We start from the raw sequence: 20,008 nt of genomic DNA on the forward strand, positions 1-20,008 counted from the left end.
TGCAGCTATGACAGACAACTATCTACTGGGGCTTTGGGGGGAAAAATAAATAAATAAAATCTTTAAAAAAAAATAATAATCACAACTTCTGGATACTAAAAATTGGTTATTAAGTTTTGGGGGGCATAAACTCTGATTCTTAATCATCTGTTTAAACTTATAAAAGGTTCTATTATAATTAAAAAGAATGTTTACCAATTATGAGTAAATTCTATTAAGTGATATCAAAAACTTCACAGTACTCTATGTGAAGTACTTGATGGACTCATTTTCATAGAATCATCTTCATCTTTGTGGGATGATAATAATTATCTACTGCCAAGTGCTTAGTCCTGTTAAGATTTCAATTTATAAAAACTTATTTTATTGGAAATTCAGCAGGACAGCAGATCTACAATTAGGTTTCCTATTCCTGTTAGACTGAATGAAAACATATATTTATTGGAAGGTGGTATAAAACAAATAACATATTATACATATTAAAATTAGAAGTGTTCTTGAGTCTGCTTTTTTATAGGTACACCTTGAGAAAGGGTGTTTGCGTTGACTCTGAATGCGTTTTTGCTGTGGACAGACCCTTTAACAACAGTTACCTTGTTCCCTTGTAAGAACACTGTTGAGCCATAGAGTGGGTTTCGCTTCCTTTATTCCACTACTGTCATTCAGAATAGATGGCAAGCTGCAAGATGATTCATTACTGTGAACGGCCGAACTATCGTCACACTCTTCTGTAGGGGCTTTTTTCAATAACGCTGCTGCCTACAGTGTTTAAAAGAAATAAAAATAAACTCTAGCCACATTCCCGTTGGTCTCAAAGACCCAGCCTTCAGACATAATTTTAGGTTAAGCTTTACTTTGGATTTAATTTGCTTCCTGACATTTAATTGAAATTAAAATGTCTTCAAGATAAAATAACATCTGATTATTTTGCAGCATAATTTAATTCTTTACAACAACTTACACTTGTAATAATACATTTTTTTGTGGCCTGAATCTTATGTCATGCTGAAGTGTTCTGCTTGTGAAGTACGTATGTGAAATGTGACCACTCTTGTGAACCTGGGCTGGTTTATCCAAGATCGACTCTCTCATTGCATGAATGCTGTTGGTTTGGATTGAGAAAGAGATGTGGAAAAATGTGACCTTGCAGTATCCCCATCCTTCCAGAAATGACCCCTGAACTTCCCTCAAATGAGAAGACTGTAGAAAAACTTGGTGGCTGAGAAGGAGACACTAAGCAAAAAGAGAATTGCCCTTATTTTAAAGCATAATTGTCAATCAAGGATAAACACACTCTGCACTTTGCTGCTAAGTCTGCTGGGGAGCTCAGGAAACTTACTAGCCACACTGCCTATCTGTTTTCAAAGGGCACCAAATTGTCTTACCCATATCGCCTCATGTGTCCTGGGCAGGGAGGTGGGCACAGATTTTATCACAGCCAACTTGAGAGGCAGAGAAAAAGTAAAAATTAACAGGACAGGTAAATACCCATGTCTCTTAATTTCTAGGTCAACACTCTTCCCCCAAGAAATAAAACTATACTGGTAACAAGAGTTAAACAACCAATGATGACATTGTCCCGCTGCCAGAGTGTGTTTCTCTCTCATTTCCTACTTGGAAGTGGTGATTTGCCCAGGCTGCTGGGAGAGGAAATCTCGGTGGTGGTGCTGACCTTTCCCTGGTCTCTGGCAACAGTAGTAAATACAAGGAAATGTCCAACTCAACCTGTAGAATGGACACGAGACTCTACAAGTTAATATGAAGAGCAAAACTGGACAAAGCCTCATAGGTCATCTTTAGTTTGAGAGCGAAGGGGTAACAACAGAATTCTCTAGTGAACAAGGGGGAAGATAATCATCTCTTCTCATGAAGATGCCCTGACAGGAAGAATCACAGAGGCAGAATATGGAAGATCTTGCCTTGTAAGTTTGGCTTTGAACATACAAGGCCACTGCCATCGGCCTTGATATCCCTGCAAGGCTCCTGCCCTCTGCCCTCCCCTGGACCAGCTGGCCACCTGGATCCACGGCCTATCCTAGGGGCCGCAGCAGCTGATTTTAGGGGATTTAAGGAATTCTAGTCTCCTCGGCCGAAGGACTTGGTGTCAAGTTAGCCTTGTAGCCAGCACCTGTCTGTGGTCCAGTTCTAGTAACCAGGAGCTCTTCCTCTATTTACATAAAGTAGTCCCTGAATTTTACTCGAGTTGTGACAATTCTCTGTTGGGATGACCTGCACTGTATCCCTGTTTCTGCATACTGGGGTTCAGGTGTAGAGTCCTGCCCTCGAAGCTCAGGCCAGGGCTGGTTCCCATCACTGGCTGCCATAATGCCTCAATCCCAGCTGCCTACATGGACCACTGTACTGCACCTGCTTCCAGAATCTGTCCAGGAAGACAGGTGTGAAGAATAGTGTCACCTCCTTGACCTGCCATCTCTCAACTGTCAGTGCGCAAGCTGGACCACTGTGGCCTGTCTCATTTCCAGACCTCCACCTCTCCTGCTCTAGTCTGTCTGCTTCCACAGAGAGATAAGCTCCTATTCTGTGTGCCCAATCATCCTGGATCTATGAAAAGCATTTTAGAATATGAACAAAAAGAACTGACCCAAATTCTGAAGTGAAAGTTATAATTTTCTTTTCCTAAAATAATTCAAACATTCTGAGAGAGCCTCAAATATGTATTTCTTCGTCGTATTACCTTATGCAATAGCTGTAACTAATAATTTCTTGGCATGACTTCGTAAGAGCCACTGTTTTAACACATATTTTAAGAATAAAATTGTTAAAGGACTTTCTACACTTTTTACTGTAGAATTTGCAGATAATGGAAACTGTTTTGGATTGTCAATGACTCAGATTACTTGTAACTGGGCCCTCAATGATGACACACAATTTATCTCACTGTTTTGTGCACCTCTTTCATATTAAGACCCTCTTTTGCTTTAGCTGGGTTCCAACTGGGTTTCAAAAGAACACAATAAAATGCTATAATAATCCTGCAAATGTCTTTCTAATAAGTCCTTGTATACTTGATAAGAATACCACCACTGCTACTAGTTCTACACTCTGCCCTCTTTTTTTTTTTTTTACCATGGTGAGGTAAATAAAGTAGTGGGCATACTGCAGGTTTTCACTTATTTCATATATTTTATCCCATTTATCTTCACTACTCAATACTCTTATCTCTAGGATTTCTCTTACTTTTTTGATAGAGATGTTTATAAAAGGACTCATCTTTTAAGATAATCCTAGAGATAATTTCTCAAAGATGAGTCTTTTATTTTATAAGGATTTTGATGGATGGTCAAATTACATGAGAATGGTTGGCTTCACTTTACTGGACCACAGAGCCAAGAAAGAGAGCAGCAGATCTGCCCAATGGGTCATTCATAAGGGAACCCACAATATAAATCCCTAATAAGCAGGTAATAATGATAAGCAGGGACAGAAACAAAAGTCAATCTCAGACAAGGAATGGTTAGAGGTTTCTAGTCAAAAACAACTTCTGCAGAGTCAGGAAAAACATCTGTAATACATTCTCAGGATGTACTGTTTGCAGATGCTTTAGCCAGGCATATTTCTAAGGAAGCCCCCAATTTGAAGGAGCTTGCAGTCTGAAACTGACAACACTAACCCATACCTACAAAGAAACAAAAGCCCAGAGAAGAGGGAACAAGCTGCTTTACACAGCTCATGCTGGGACTGAATGGGCTCTGCAAATTGGAGCTCTCTATCTGAAAAATGCCACCAGACAACACTTTTACCATGGGCCTCCTGATGGTGCTTATGAATAGACTATGCTTGGGTCTCAACTTATCTGTTAGCTAATAAAGGCTCTCTTTGATTTCATACATTTGGAGCCCAGGAGGGAGACTGGGGACTGTCTCACTGTTCTCAGCAGTCTGGAGCCTAAGTCAATAGAACAAACTAGTTCCTCACTTTTCTGCCTTCCCAGGAGCCAGGAGAAAAGGCTTAGAAATTCAATGCCAAGGCACACACTATTTGTAGAATGACTGATGGTCATATTTGACATCTTAGAAAGGCAAATCGTCCTATGATTTACACTTAGCAGGACACTTAGAATTACTGGCTCAATTCTACCAGAATTTTTCTCAAAGGTCAGTTACGGTTCCTGCTAGGTCTAGAACCCCAAGAGTCATCTAGGCTGCCTCTTAATTTATATCCAGAAACTTAACTGTGATATTCAAATGCATAAATAGACAGATGAAGATAATAACGGAAAAGACTTTGTGTCCAAAATATCATTAAGAAAAATGAAAGGCAAAAATCAAACTGCTCAAAATATTGCAACAAATTGTACGAATTTATATAAAAACAATTCTTACAAGTCAACAAGAAAAACATTACTAACCTAATAGAAAAATGAGCAAAGGACACGAACTGGCAAATTATAAAAGAAGAACCACAAAGGGCTCACAAATAGGTAGGGGAAAAGTTTGACCTCAATGGTAAATATAAAGGTCAAATGAACAAAAAAATTGGATGTCATTTGCACTTCTCAATTTGGTGCTCAAAAAAAAAAAGGTTGATAGCACCCAGTTTCATAAAGAGCTCAGATTATATATATATATATTTTCCTCCATTCCTTGTGACTTTGATGACCCCTCCAGAGTGAGATCTGGCAGTGCAGAGCAAAAGGCTGAAAGACACGCATTCCCTTCGACCTAACAACTCTACATCTAGGAATTCATTCTAAGGAAATAGCATGGATATTTGTACAAACTGAATTGCTCAGATGTTCTTTGAAATTTTTTTACTACAGGAAAAATTAAAAACAACTTAAATGTTGAACAAGAGGCTGGTTAAAGGGACAGTGGAATAGCCACACAGGGGTCTCTGCACAGCTGTTGGAAATGATGTAGAAGAACATGTGATGGTATGAAAGGAAGTTCACTTGTGACAAGTGGGAAAAAAAGAAGCTATGGACACAAACAGTACAACCCATGTTTGCCAATATATTAAATATTAAAAACCATGCACCACAACGTCAACGGGCAATTTTATTTTCTCCTTTTTGTTTACCTTAATATTCCAAGTTTGGTTTTCTTTTTTTCCTGCTAGTTTTTTAAGAAAAACACATGCTAGCTCCAAAGGAATCTGATTTCTGCGATGGATGGTACAAATACAAACAGAAAGCGAATGTGAAAGCATTTAATAAAATTACATTTCCTTCTGTATGTAAATCAGTGCTGTTAATGCAGAGACAGAAAAGCAGGAGAATTAAAAACCACGGATGTAGACAGCAGATGACAATTTCCCCTAATACACAGATTTAACTGACTTTTTCCTCAAGAACCTTCCTCTTGCACACCAGAAGTAATTTTTCAATGTTTAAAGAGAAATGCAAGCATCATCACCTAAGGTATGTCTAAGTTATAGGAAGGGGATTTTATCTGTGCAGCAATTAAAAGAAAGGGGAAAGTATTCATATGAGCCAGCAAATGAGTATTCAAGAGAGAAGACCAAGAGAACAGTCGATCCTTAGGGAGAGATGAAGGTATTTCTGTGACTAGTCATGTGTCTTTCTGGTATGTGTGGTGGGGGCACTCTATGAGTGCCACCAGTAAGCCACTCTGCTTTCCCTGGAGAAGTTCTCCTCGGTGGAAACAGACATTACTTAGGAGAGAAGGAGTATTAAGGCACTTTGTGTTTTAATGAAGCACCCAACTCATTTTTTTTTCCACATAAAGTAATTATAAATTTTTCTGATTTAAAAGCCTGCAGCTCAATTATGTAATTGCCTAATAGGGTATGCGGATGCTGTGGATCTTATCTGGTCTCAAGGGGACATAATCTGAGTTTCAGCGGCTTTAATGATGTATTTACTCAAGAGACAGGACTGACTCTAGCTGACAGCAAGGGGACCCACAGGTAAACATCATTTACACGTGACTGTTTAATTAGCCATTTACCCAAGAGATCAAAGTAAATATTTCTGAGCTGCATTAGACTCTTAGCCAAGTAATTTTTAGTAGAACTTTCTTAAATTTTGAAAATCTCTTATTTTTAAGATTTTTATCTACAGAGAAATATGTAACTCATGCTATTTACTAAAGGTGTATATTGTTTCAATACAGGGAAACAACCAAAGATACTTGATTTTGCTAATAGTAAAAGCATGACATGTAAATCAAAGCAGTCCTAGAACTCACAAAAGCATTTTGTTCTAAAGTTCGCAAGGCTTGCCCTGCCCACGTCATTTTGGTAACATTGTTCTTTACGGCTGTGCATTTCTTCAGTCACAACCTAACCGTTTCAGAAACTGCCTGCTTACTTCGATTTTTAAGGACAGATTTTGTGATTAATTTATTGGTAATTTTTATGATTGTCACTAAGATGAGATCAGGATGATTTAAAAGGGAACAAAAAACCTACGAGGGGAGGCAGAATAGCACTTGATTCATAAGTTATTAATTGGGCAGCCCCTTCTCATTAATAATGGAGTTATTGGGCCGGCCCCGTGGCTTGGCGGTTGGGTGCGCGCGCTCCGCTGCTGGCGGCCCGGGTTCAGATCCCGGGCGCGCACCGACGCACGGCTTCTCCGGCCATGCTGAGGCCGCGTCCCACATACAGCAACTAGAAGGATGTGCAACTATGACACAACTATCTACTGGGGCTTTGGGGGAAAAAATAAATAAATAAAATTAAAAAAAAAAAACAAAAAACCAAGCAACACTGAGAGATCCTTTAAAAAAAAAATAATGGAGTTATTATTTGAAAAATTATGAGTGGATTGGTTGTCTGGAACTGGGAATATGTTTTCTAATATAAACAACACCTTTTTAAAAGAAGATGACTAGATAGGAAAGGGCAGTGGACCACTGCTTATTTCAGCCTCGACACGGCTGAGATGTGACCTACTCGAGTGAACAAGAATGGAATACAATGTTGTTACAAAATGGTACTAGAGAAAATGGACAACAAAACCGGAAAACAAATCCTTCTTAGGATCTACATTTATTGGGCCAGCCCAGTGGCAGAGTGGTTAAGTTCCCCTGCTCCGCTTCAGCGGCCCAGGGTTCACAAGTTGGGATCCCAGGCGTGGACATACGCATGGCAGGTGCATCAAGCCATCCTGTGGCAGGCATCCTACATATAAAGTAGAGGAAGATGGGCACGGATGTTAGCCCAGGGCCAATCTTCCTCAGTAAACAGAGGAGGATTGGCAACAGATGTTAGCTCAGGGATAATCTTCCTGACCTAAAAAAAAAAAAAAGATCTACATTTATCCATAGGTGTGGAACGGATCTAAAAAACACAGGTTCTGTTTTTCCTCAAGAACATGGTTCTTTCTCAAAGAACATTCACACAAGTGGTATCATACCTCAAACAAAACAAAACTATAGGTTATTTATTGAGTCACAGGAAGTGCAGTGAAATGAAAATATGTGTGGGAAGGATAGCACAAGATTACCTCTGAAAAGGGGCATGGGCTTGAGGAGAAGCGCACAGGGGCTGTATCTCCGTAATAATTTATTTCAGGAGAAAGAAATTGGGGAGGAAGGAGGTTAGAGGAGGGAGAGGAGGAGAAGGAGAAAAGGAGGGGAGAAGAAGAGGAGAGAAAGAGCAGAAGAAGGGAGGGAAGGTGCGTGAAAGGGGGAGAGAGAGAAGCCAAGAGGGAGGGGGAAAAGGAGGACGGGTAGGAAGATGAGGAGAAGGAAGAGGAGGAGCAGGTCTGAAATAAATAGGGTGCAATGGTAACAACACATGTGAGTCTGGGCTGGTAGGCATGGGATTCCTGGGTTCATTTTATCACTCTATGTTTGTATGTTTGAAATGCTTAAAAAAAGTACTTCTACTCTCTTTTAATCAAAGGGGCAAAGAAAGGGGGGCTTGAGAAGGACTGAAGGTGCTCTGAGAGGCTTGAGGGGTGATGGCCGAGGCTCTGGACCGCACAGCCACACAGGTGTGTCACTTCAGTGCAGAGATGGCAAGCCGCGCCTCCGGGAGGGGCACATGCAGAATCCTCGAACTTTGCGCACGATAAAAATAAAAAGCATCAAAGCCAGAAAACCCTATATTACATATAAGGATGAGAAAACATACATGAAACTAGACACGTTCACAAGACATTAAATTTAGGAAAGGAAAGGCCATCTCTCTGAGTGTATGGCTTCTCCAGGGAATGACGAGGACCACGACGGGAACGCTCTAAATCTGGCTCCTGGGTGGGAGCCCTCCTGCCTTCCTTGGGAGTCTGCTCCATGGGTTCCCTGGTCTCTTCAGCAGCTCACGCTCCCCTCTGCGCCAGCTCCTGAGTCAGGCCCCTCCTGCCTTCCTTGGGAGTCTGCTCCATGGGTTCCCTGGTCTCTTCAGCAGCTCACGCTCCCCTCTGCGCCAGCTCCTGAGTCAGGCCCCTCCTGCCTTCCTTGGGAGTCTGCTCCATGGGTTCCCTGGTCTCTTCAGCAGCTCACGCTCCCCTCTGCGCCAGCTCCTGAGTCAGGCCCCTCCTGCCTTCCTTGGGAGTCTGCTCCATGGGTTCCCCGGTCTCTTCAGCAGCTCACGCTCCCCTCTGCGCCAGCTCCTGAGTCAGGCCCCTCCTGCCTTCCTTGGGAGTCTGCTCCATGGGTTCCCTGGTCTCTTCAGCAGCTCACGCTCCCCTCTGCGCCAGCTCCTGAGTCAGGCCCCTCCTGCCTTCCTTGGGAGTCTGCTCCATGGGTTCCCCGGTCTCTTCAGCAGCTCACGCTCCCCTCTGCGCCAGCTCCTGAGTCAGGCCCCTCGCTGTCTTGTCTGGCCCACAGCAGGGCCCGCTCCTCCCCGCCTCAGTCCCACTCCAAGCAGACAGAACTCCCCAAGGCGCAGCAGAGACCTCATTACAGCCCCGCTCGCAAAGCTCTACCGGCTTTTCAGAATCTACTCAATAAACACCAACTCCTTGGCCTAGGCTGGACCCGGCACAGCAAGGCTCCACTCCCTCGGACCTTCTCGCCCCCAGCCCACACACCAGCCACGGAAGACGGCTCTGTTTCCCGGGTCTGGATGGAGTGGAGAAAGAAAACCAGGATGCCACAAGAGGCTTCTAAGTTCCTTGGAAAATGCTGTGGTAGATATGCTTAATTAGGTTAGCTCCAAAACCTGAATCAACGTTATGTAAGGAGTTGAGATTCCTACATAAAACACTATGCAAAAGGCCTGAGAGCAGAAAGTTAAAACCAACCATAAAACCTCACTATTATTTAATCTTTTTTCAACTATGTTAACCATTGTTAAGAACATGACTATTTCCTTAAATGAATAATTTGTACATCTTGAAACTTATTAAAAAAAATAAAAATTACTAACCCCTGTCCTCTGGTCCACGTTTTTGACTGGAAAACTTCAGACTTCTTAGCTACCTCTTCTGTGATAGAATTATCACGTTCTTTCAAGGTGGCCATGTGCTGACCCAACTGTGCCCTCAACAAGCCTGAGGCTGACGCTTGTTCAGATCTATAACACAGAAATAGGAGACACATTAGAAATTTGTAGTATTGGGTTACTTATGAGATTCCCATATTTTCAAAGGCCCCTTAATCAAGTTGGTAGAAGATAGTTCATCCAGAAAAGTCTAGAACCTAATATATTCTGGACTAAGGGAATTTCCAGAGTCTTGGTATTTCTTTTTTAATTTTATTTTGGTTATGATTTCATTGCTAGATGAGCATTCTCAACTTTGGCTGCATACTGGAACTACCTGGGGAGGTTTGCAAAATCCAGGTGCCTAATGCCACCCCTACAGAGTCTAGTAAAATTGGCCTGAGGTGTGGTCCAGCCATTGGGATTTTTTAAGGCTCACAGAGCGATTCTAATGCGCAGCCATGGTTTCAAATCACTGCACAGATAGTCACCCTCCTCTTAAGTGTAGTTAAGAGAAACAGATCACATTTCCATCTCAACAACAGTTGATTCCTGTTATATACTTACTATGAAATTTTTTAAAAATTAAGGTATTATTAGGAAAGAGTTAAAGGGAAGCCTATATTGCTGCCTAGACTACGGTATTTAGATACTAAAAGGAACCAGGTTCCCTTAGGGAAATGCCCTGTTCTAGTTCTGGGGCAGGAAATGTACAAGACGAGCCTGGAAAACCTTGTCATACCAGAAAGTACGGAAGCTATCAAAGACCACTGAGTCATGTCAAAAGGCCTCAGAGGCCATCTTGAAAGGGTTCCTGCTGGCCAAGGACGGGACAATTTGAGCACCAAAAAGAACAATGAGTGCAATGGACTTAAACACAGCAAATATATAAAAATCTACAAGTTCATTTAAAAAATAAATAATAAAAAGTTTTAAAAATAATAAAAAATCTTTGGATTCAGCCTCAAAAAGGAAGGAAATCCTGTCACATTCTACAACATGGATGAATCTTAAGGACACTATGCTAAGTACAATAAGCCAGTCACAAAAAGACAAAGACTGCATGATTCCACTTACATAAGACACCTAGAGCAGTCACATTCACAGAAACAGAAAGCAGAATGGTGATGCTAGGTGCTGGGAGAGGGAGAAATGGAGAGCTATTTAATGGATATGAGTTTCAGTTTTGTAAGACGAAAAAGTTCTAGAGATCTGTTGCAGAACAATGTGAATGTACTTAACACTACTGAGCTGTACACTCAAAAATGGTTAAGATGGTAAATTTTATGTCATGTGTGTTTCACCAAAATTAAAAATATAAACAAATAAACAAACCTTTGGAGGCTGCTAGGGAAACAACTTGATATTCTGAAAATTGGTAAGTAAAGGGAGAGAATCAAGCATTTATCCTGCCTTTGTGGTCAAAAAATGCATTTCACAATTAACAAGTAGTTGATGGGAAAAGTTCTTCCAACTAATAAATGCAGAAGAAATTAACAAATTAGAAAAGTCACCATTTTGTAAGTCCAAATTAATGAATGCATCTAGGAAATGATCATAATTTTGTGGAAAATGCATAACAGTAAATTTTATACTGAAGCATCAGTCTATCAATGTTCAAACCCACAGACCAGTCTTCCTAACAACATGACAACCAGACATCACATGCGGCCTGAGGGGGGTGTAATAAGAAGTACAAGCACTGGGGCAGCCTGGTGGCGCAGTAGTTAAGTGCACGCACTCCGCTTTGGTGGCCTGGGGTTCGCAGGTTCGGATCCCGGGCGTGCACCAACGCACCGCTTGTCAAGCCATGCTGTGGCGGCATCCCGTATAAAGTAGAGGAAGATGGGCATGGATGTTAGCTCAAGGCCAATCTTCCTCAGCAAAGAAAAAAAAAAGAGGAGGACTGGCATCGGATGTTAGCTCAGCGCTGATCTTCCTCACACACACACAAAAAAAAAACGAAGTACAAGCACCACCTATGACATTGTCTTGCCAAAATAACTGGGCTGGAGTATCATCATGTATCTGGATTGAACCAGCAGTTTACAGGTGATAGCATTTCGATCCTGATACAAACAAAGCAAATGTAAAATGACTTTTTTGAGATAATCAAGACAAACTCACAAGAAATAGGTATCAGATAAAGTAAAGAATCTTGGTAAATGGTAATGTATTACATCCTTATATGTTAGAGATATAAGTATTTGTGAGTATTTATAAGTAAAATATGTTGTCTCTTTTAAACTACTCAAAGAAAAAAGTGTGGATGAGGGAAAGATAAAACAAGACTAGCAAAATGTTGACAACTGGTGGATCTGGGTGAGGGGTACATGGGACTTCATTATGTTATTATAGCGGCTTTTGTGAATGTTTTAAAAATTTCAAAGTAAAAAGTTAAAAAACAGTATACTAATGTCTGCAACTTACTTGGAAATGCATAAAAATAAGAGATTGTGACTGATGGATGGATGGAAATATGAAGAGACACACATATGGGAGTGCAATCAAATGTCAATGGTAGAATCTGGGTGGTGGGTATATGGATGCTCATTACACAGTTCCTTTTACTTTTCTGTATGTTTGGAAATTTTCATAAGAAAATATTTGGAAAAAAAATAAGTCTAGGTACAATTCAGAACCTTCTTTAATAAATCTTAATTGTTATAATCTTTGCCTGACCTAACTCTAGTTTTTCCCAAGAGTTGAATAAAGTGGGATGGGTCATCGGAATCCTTGAACTTATTTAAAAACTTCCCAGAATGATTCTAAGGTTTCTGGCTGGTTTGGTAGAAAGCCCCTTCAGCAACTTGCCTTTCTTGGTTCTGTCTAGACCTCACCAATGTCATAATGCACCCAATTCCTTTGTTCTGTTTCTATGTAAATGAAGCAACCTTTTTCTACATTTGGTTTCACAAGAGATTTCCCTACCGGGAAAATGCAATCACAGGCTACCAGCAAATTCTAGTCCATTCAGCCGTTTCATTTCTCATAATGAGTAAATCAATTGTGCTTCTGGTCTGAAAAGATGTTTACTTAGGTTGAGTTAAACCTGGAAACAAGTTGAAGTAGGGTGAATTAAGTTAGTTCAAGTAGTTGGGATGGACTGAATTATCAGAGACCGTCTCGCTGGTGACTGATACACGTGACTTCTGCAGAGGCAAAGCCAAGGCAAGAGGCTACTAATGTCCCCACCAATTGTAACCATCCTTTGGGCTCTGGTATGAAAGAACTAGCTAAGGTTTCCTATAATTATTATACATACCTCACAAAAGGACAAAACCCATTAATTGACTTGCATGGGGTCAAATAGCAAATGAGCTATGGAAGGAGGTACAGCATCTAGACTCTGTGACTTCTGAACAGTTAAGCCAACACTTACAGCACAAAACCAGGCTTTCATGCAGATTGATTTCAGGACAAATTGGGTGAGGAGTACAACAGCCATGGCTCTCCTTGCATGGAGTCTTGCCCATGTTTCTACATAAACACACCAAATCAGAAAATTTGCAAAGTGGTACAAAGGATTTTGTGTGTGTGTGTGAGGAAGACCAGCCCTGAGCTAACATCCAATGCCAATCCTCCTCTTTTTTGCTGAGGAAGACTGGCCCTCAGCTAACATCTGTGCCCATCTTCCTCTACTTTATATGGGACACCGCCACAGCATGGCCTGACAAGCGGTGCGCTGGTGTGCACCTGGGATCCGGGCCAGCGAACCCCGGGCTGCCACAGAGGAGCGCGAGCACTTAACCGCTTGTGCCACTGGGCCGGCCCAAGGTACAAAGGATTTAAAGGAGTTTTTTTTTTCTCTTTCGTCTACTTTACATTGGAAAATTTATAACATCAATGCCACAGAGAAAAAACAAAGTTCAATGTCAGCTAAATTATATACTCCTTTAATTAAAAAGATAATAAAAGAATAGACTTTAAACAGTCTATAATTAACTTCATACACTTGGAATGGCTTCCAATCAGAAAACTGCAATTTAAGTAAATGTACCAACATTTCCTAATTACAACTGATTTACAACAGATTGGTAACTTGACCAAAGTTTTAAATGCAGACAAAATAGTAAGTACCCTGAATTTTATTCTGAACATAATAGGCAGAATAAAATAAAGAGGTTTTTACATACTATAATCCAAATAATATAAAGCTGACTCAATTTTTCAGCATGAGTTTGAGAGCACAATTGGGCAACTGTATCTGAAAGTAGCCACTAACAAGAGACAATTAATTAGTTGCACCTGGAAAAAAAATAAAATAATGAGTACTCTCAATATGGATTTCATATAAGATAAAATTACTTAAGTAATCATTTTTATGTTAAAATATGTTTTCCAGAAGGCAATAATGAACAAATTTTTTATCAATTACCCCAAATGACATGAATTATATTTTAATAATTCACGATTGTCTAAAATAACAACTTGGTCTTCCACCTAATAACGTAAACCTTTCATATGAAGGTCTTTGAACACTTAATCCCTGATATAACAAAAATCAATAATGATGATAGGAACGGTTTTGTTCTTTTTCCTTTTAAGATGCTTCACTTTGTGAGCAGGAATTCAGAAGTCTTCTCACTATCTTTTAGAGTACGCTGTGGGGCAGGTACCCCATTTTGCAGATGAGATTATAGTAAAGAGATAGACCTCGACAGCCATGGTTGGGTCAGGGGCACAAGCAGGGCTGCCGCCACACCAAACACAGTTCTCTTCAACAGGCTTTAAGGAGTTCATAACCCATTAGAGCCTTCCTACTCTGCCTGGCTTAGAATTCTAATGACATCAGTGTCATTAACAATTAAGGAACAAAAGTAGATCATTCTCTCCAAATCTGTGTTTCTGAAATAGTTTATCAAGTTGACCAGTTGACTGCTTTGGTCCAGGGGAGATCTCAAAGCAGATGGGAATATATCACTTAGGGGAGTGTCCAACAATAATTCCTGGGCGCTGAGGGGCACAGAGGGTGGCTAGAGCAAGAAGAGCAGCAAGGAGCCCGATGCCATGATTAAAACTTGTTAGAGGGGCTGGCCTGGTGACCTAGTGGTTGAGTTTGGCGTGCTCCACTTTGGCAGCCCTGCTTCACGGGTTCGGATCCCAGGTGTGAATCCACACCACTCACTCATCAGCCATGCTGTGGCAGTGACCCACATACAAAATAGAGGCGGATTAGCACAGATGTTAGCTCAGGGCTAAACTTCCTCAAGCAAAAAAAGAGGAAGACTGGCAACAGATGTTAGCTCAGGGCTAATCTTCTTCAGCAAAAATAAATAAATAAATAAAACTCTTTAAAAAGAATCTGTATTTAAAGACCTGACTGCTTATCTCTCAAAGGTCATATAAACACTTGGCACTTTTTCCAAGGCTAGACAGTGAACCAGTGACAATCAGTGTGCATTAAACAGCACCCCCAGTCACAACACACAATGGGGCATAAAAGGGCAATCCTAATCGTAACAGAACATAACACTGACATTAGTAATCATTCCTGACTTCTTTATCTGGCTTAAAAAAATGATTGTGGTAAAGAAGCAGTCTTGCAGCCTCCAGATATTAATTTTAAAATTTGTGTTGGTCATAAAGAAGGATCATTTCTTAGGGAAAGCTGATTTATACATAACTGTAGACCAACAGTCATGCAAAATGCAACCTTTCATAATGGAAATCAATGCTCTATTATGCATGTTGAGAAACTATACAAATCTCTAGTCTAGTAGATGTAGATATTTTATCTCATCACCCACAATCACAGTTTGGCAGCGTAGGCTGAGAGAGTCACACAATGAATCATTTAGTCTAACAAGTCAGTTTGCACAGAGAATTATAAATGCATATATGCTTTCTATGCCACATACCACAACTGTGGTTTATGCAAAATAGTATATCAACAGATACAAAAAGCAGTGAGAAAGAAACAGGGGCCTGGTTACAGAGCCTCACAACACATAATCACCAAATGACCTACAGAGTGCAGAAAGACTCCGCCCCAGACAGCTTCTTCCACCGCCTTGTAAAGGAGTATTTAAGACTGCTGTTTTTTATCTTGCATGATAAAACAACAGGAAAGAGGGGGAGCCGGCCCCGTGGGTTAGCAGTTAAGTGCGCGCGCTCCGCTACTGGCGGCCCAGGTTCGGATCCCGGCGCCCACTGACGTACCGCTTGAACGGCCATGCTGAGGCTGCGTACCACATACAGCAACTAGAAGGATGTGCAACTATGAAATACAACTATCTACTGGGGCTTTGGGGAAAAAACGGAGGAGGATTGGCAATAGATGTTAGCTCAGAGCTGGTCTTCCTCAGCAAAAAGAGGAGGATTGGCATGAATGTTAGCTCAGGGCTGATCTTCCTCACAAAAAAAACAAAGAACAAAAAACAGGAAAAAGGATTTTCTTGCATTGCCCTTTACTGCTTCAGGTTGAAAAGTTACTGACCAGGAAGGTCATTTCCAGCATTTTCCACAGTTTGGAGATCACTAGTACAGATGCAGAAGGTAATGTATACACTTTCAGGACTTGTGAACCTCATCTTGTGCTCTGTTAAATGGAACATATGATTGGCCAAGTCTTCTTGTGCCAAGGTCCTTTTAGAAACCATCATCTTGACTTCTCACGCTTTCGTGGGATTTATGCTGAATTCTACTCTGAAGAAAATCATTAACATAAAACAGCCTATGTGGCACACTGAAGGTAGAGAAAATGATGTTAGATATAAGATAACCAGACCCAAAGCCCCTCTCACTCTCAGCGAAACAAGGTCCTTTCAGGTGGGCTTTCACAGACACTCATCTGCTGACCATGCTCGAGAAATAATTTGTTCTCTGCTAGTAAATAGTGGGGATATATTTTAATAAAAGGAAATATAGTCAGTCCCCAAAATAAAAATCAGAGTTAGGTCACTGGCAACAATTATGCAACATGAATTAGGCACCGACCAGGTGCCAACACTGGACAAACCATTACACAAATTACACATATGTAATTCTATGACCTCAATAAGTCGCTCAGATGCCACAAAGCTTCTGGGGCCATGAAAAGAAACCCACACTACCTAAAAGGTGGGTAGAGGGTACAGAACAGATTTCTGATTGACTCAGGAAGGATGTACAAGAATCATGGTTCACATGGCCAACTACCCTGCAAATAATTAACCCCCTCTCTCTCTCATCCTAGCTTTATGGCCTTTAAGGGATATCCTTGAAGTGGTGGCTCTCAAACCTGAGGGAGGGTAGTTCCCTTAAGGGCTCATTAAAACCCAGGTGGCTGGGTCTTACCCCCAGATTCCTGATTCAGTGAGGCCTGGGAGGGGAAAACGTGTTCCCAGGTCTTGTTGATGCTGCTGGTCCAGAGACCATACTTGCAGATTGGGGGCCTGTATCTTCTAGATTGGGGGCCTGTATCACCAGCATGACCTTGGAAATTGAGGAATCCATCTGGGGTTTGGACTTGCCAATGACATCCCTCTAGGGTGGTGGCTAGACTAGATTATATCCTGGGTTGTTCACGAAGGTATGCTAATATACCAGATGAAGGCTACCTGTGCTCCCTCCCCCCAAGTAAGCCCTTAAAACATTGTTATGAGTAGGGATTGAGTGGATATATCCAATTAACAATTAGAAACAAATACATTTACAAAGAAGTAAATGGTCAAGTCCATAAAACAGTTAAACTGACAACTACAAGTGTCTATCCCAGTGGTGACCGTGTGGACTAGTGTTTTGTTTTCATTTGGAAGCATCTGGGAACAAGAATGGCCATCCTTCCACAGCAGCAATTTCATCCCAATAATACCTGACTTGCTTTTCATGGCTGCCACCTCCAGGGAAGAGTCTCGGAGGCTGGTGAAGGACAGCTGTTCCACAGGCTTCAAGGTCTTCTTTCAGAATGTCACTGTGATTATAGAGCCTATAAAATAAAACAGGTGCTGCATGAGATGTTTATTTAAGCACAGATGGCCCAGCTTCTAGAATCTACGGAGGTTCTTCGTGGTTTATTGAAATATATCTGTAATATAATCTAGACACAAAAATGCAGCAACTAGACTATCTCTCGACAAAGATGTAAAATGGGGCATTTTGAAAACCTTGTTTGTGTGTATGTGGCAGTTTTAAATCCATCAGTGGAAGTAACTTTTAACCCTTTGAAGACTTTAATGACCTTCAAATCGACAGCTGTGCCATCTCATTCCACATTCCACCTGACTGATAGGAATGCTAGATAATCTTAACGGCAGAAAAGGCTAATTTTCTATTGTCAATCATAACAAAGTTAGATCTCCACAACTCATGTGAAATTTACTTAAATCGTCACTGCTAAGAAATCGAAAACTGCTGGCTGGATATTGGTTACGTCCTCTATTTCTGAACGCAGAAAAATGACTATTATTTCTCCATTCAGATCCCACTGCAATACAATTTTCTTTATTTTTAGTAAGAAGAGGAAGGGAGGGAAAGAGGGATTTAGCCTTCATTATCTATTTCCAGTCTACTGGGGGACTGGTCTAGTCTAACAATTTGGCCACTGTTTTAGGTTAGGTCTGTCACGGTATCATAGTAGCTTCCAAAGAGACTGGTTAGAAACTTCCTTTAAAAACATGTCCATTTGGGGGAAAGCATGATTCTAAAAAGCTATAGGAGAAGATATCAAAGACAAAACAGTATTTCTACTTTAAAGAAGCTGATGACATACGTAGTTGGGAATATTCAACATGTACTCCAAAAAGAAAATGAAGCAACTTGTAAAGCAATGTGTTAATTAGCAACGTCTTACTAACTTGTAGTTAGTACAACAGTGGGTTAAGTTACTGGATCCATTTGATGGCCATGTGCCTAATATCAAAAGGATGAAAGAGATGTGCTCTGTTTGTCTATTAGAGGGCGAGTGACAAGTGTAGGCTCAGGCACCCTGACTCTGAAGCAGGCTTTTATCCTGGGCAGGAAATATAAATGTCGTGTCATGTCCACCCCCCCCCCACCCCCCCACCTCTCATTCAAGCCCTATTCTGGACCCTAGGCCACCCTATGGGCGCTCCAGTTCCTTGCCGTGTCTCAAGCTCTTGTCTAAACTCTAAGCCTAAGATTCTTAGTCCCTCTGGGCTACATCCTGTGTTGGATCCTTCACCTCTGAGCTCTGCTGCCAAAAACCTTCCATTTTTTGATGGGGTTGTTTTGTTTTTTGTTGTTGAGTTGTATGAGTTCTTTATATATTTCGGAAATTAACCCTCTGTTGGATATATGATTTGCAAATATTTTCTCCTAGTTGGTGGGTTGTTTTTTCATTTTGTTCATGAATGGCCAACAGGCATATGACAAGATGTTCAACATCACTAATTATCAGGGAAATGCAAATCAAAACTACAATGCGATTTCACCTTACATCCATCAGAATGGCTGTAATTAACAAGACAAGAAATAACAAATATTGGAGAGGATGTGGAGAAAAGGGAACCCTCATACATAACTGGTGCAAATGCAAACTGGTGCAGCCACTATGGGAAACAGTATGGAGATTTCTTATAAAATTAAAAATAGAAATACCATATGATCCAGATATCCCACTACTGAGTGTTCATCCAAAAACATGAAAGCAACAATTCAAAGAGATTTATGCATCCCTACGTTCATCACAGCAATATTCACAACAGCCAAGACATGGAAGCAACCCAAGTGCCCATCAACGGATGAATGGATAAAGAAGACATGGTATATAGATACAGTGGAATACTACTCAGCCATAAAAAAGACAAAATCATGCCATTTGTGACAAAATAGATGGACCTTGAGGGTATTACACCAGGCAAAATAAGCCAGACAGAGAAAGATAAACACCGTATGATTTCACTCATATGTGGAAGATAAACACGTGGATAAGGAGAACAGATTAGTGGTTACCAGAGAGGAAGGGAGTAGGCGGAAAGTGAAAGGAGTAAAGGGGCACATATGTATGGTCACAGATAAAAACTAGACTATTGGTGGTGAACACAAAGCAATCTATACAGAAACTGATATATGATATTGTATACCTGAAATTTATACAATGTTATATGCCAATATGACCTCAATAAAATAATTTAAAAAATAAATTAAAAAACAAACAAACAAAAAACCTTCCAGACTCCTGGCCTATATGACTTATAGTACCTATAATACTTCTTTTTCCTTTGGCAAAATCTGGGTCCTAATTCTTCCTGGAAGGCTTTATCTCGTCACCACTCAATTCACAAAATAACACCTGCCCTTAAGAAAAGGAAGACAGGCCCATCGGAGGTAAGCCAATTTCAGAGCAGTAAAGGAGAGCACATAATCACTGGGAAGGCAATCAGGAGTTGTGAGGCAGTAGAGAGACAGAGAGCTCCTTGGCATCACAAGGGCTTGACTATGGAGGAGGAACTTCAGCTGGGCAAGATTTAGACAGAAGGGGAGATGACCCTTTAAGCTAAGGGGTGGCACAGGCAAAGATGTGAGGAAATGCCAGGGTAGGAGGGGTGTCGGGACCAGCAAGGACACAAGTCTGGCCAGGTGGGGGTTGCTGTTTGTGGTGATAAGATAGTAATGGGAAATAAAATTCAATATGAAACTCGGGTGAGAAAATAGTAATAAATCTTGCGGATTTCTGAGCTATGGCTGGTTTCTTGAAAGCAGTGTTTTTGAG

General features: G+C 41.0%; 1 protein-coding gene across 1 annotated transcript in view; it reads right to left on the bottom strand.

Annotated features, from left to right (window-relative positions):
* LOC131402404 (centrosomal protein kizuna-like) overlaps positions 1–20,008 on the bottom strand; it is a 67,086-nt gene that overhangs the window by 17,870 nt on the left and 29,208 nt on the right. The window contains exons 5-6 of the mRNA XM_058537181.1: positions 9,354–9,424; positions 594–759 (exon numbers count right to left, since the gene is read on the bottom strand). Coding sequence (XP_058393164.1) covers positions 594–759; positions 9,354–9,424 — 237 coding nt within the window. The remainder of the gene's footprint in view (positions 1–593; positions 760–9,353; positions 9,425–20,008) is intronic.

The sequence above is a fragment of the Diceros bicornis genome, unplaced genomic scaffold, assembly GCF_020826845.1.
Source record: "Diceros bicornis minor isolate mBicDic1 unplaced genomic scaffold, mDicBic1.mat.cur scaffold_100_ctg1, whole genome shotgun sequence".
Lineage (NCBI taxonomy): Eukaryota > Metazoa > Chordata > Mammalia > Perissodactyla > Rhinocerotidae > Diceros > Diceros bicornis.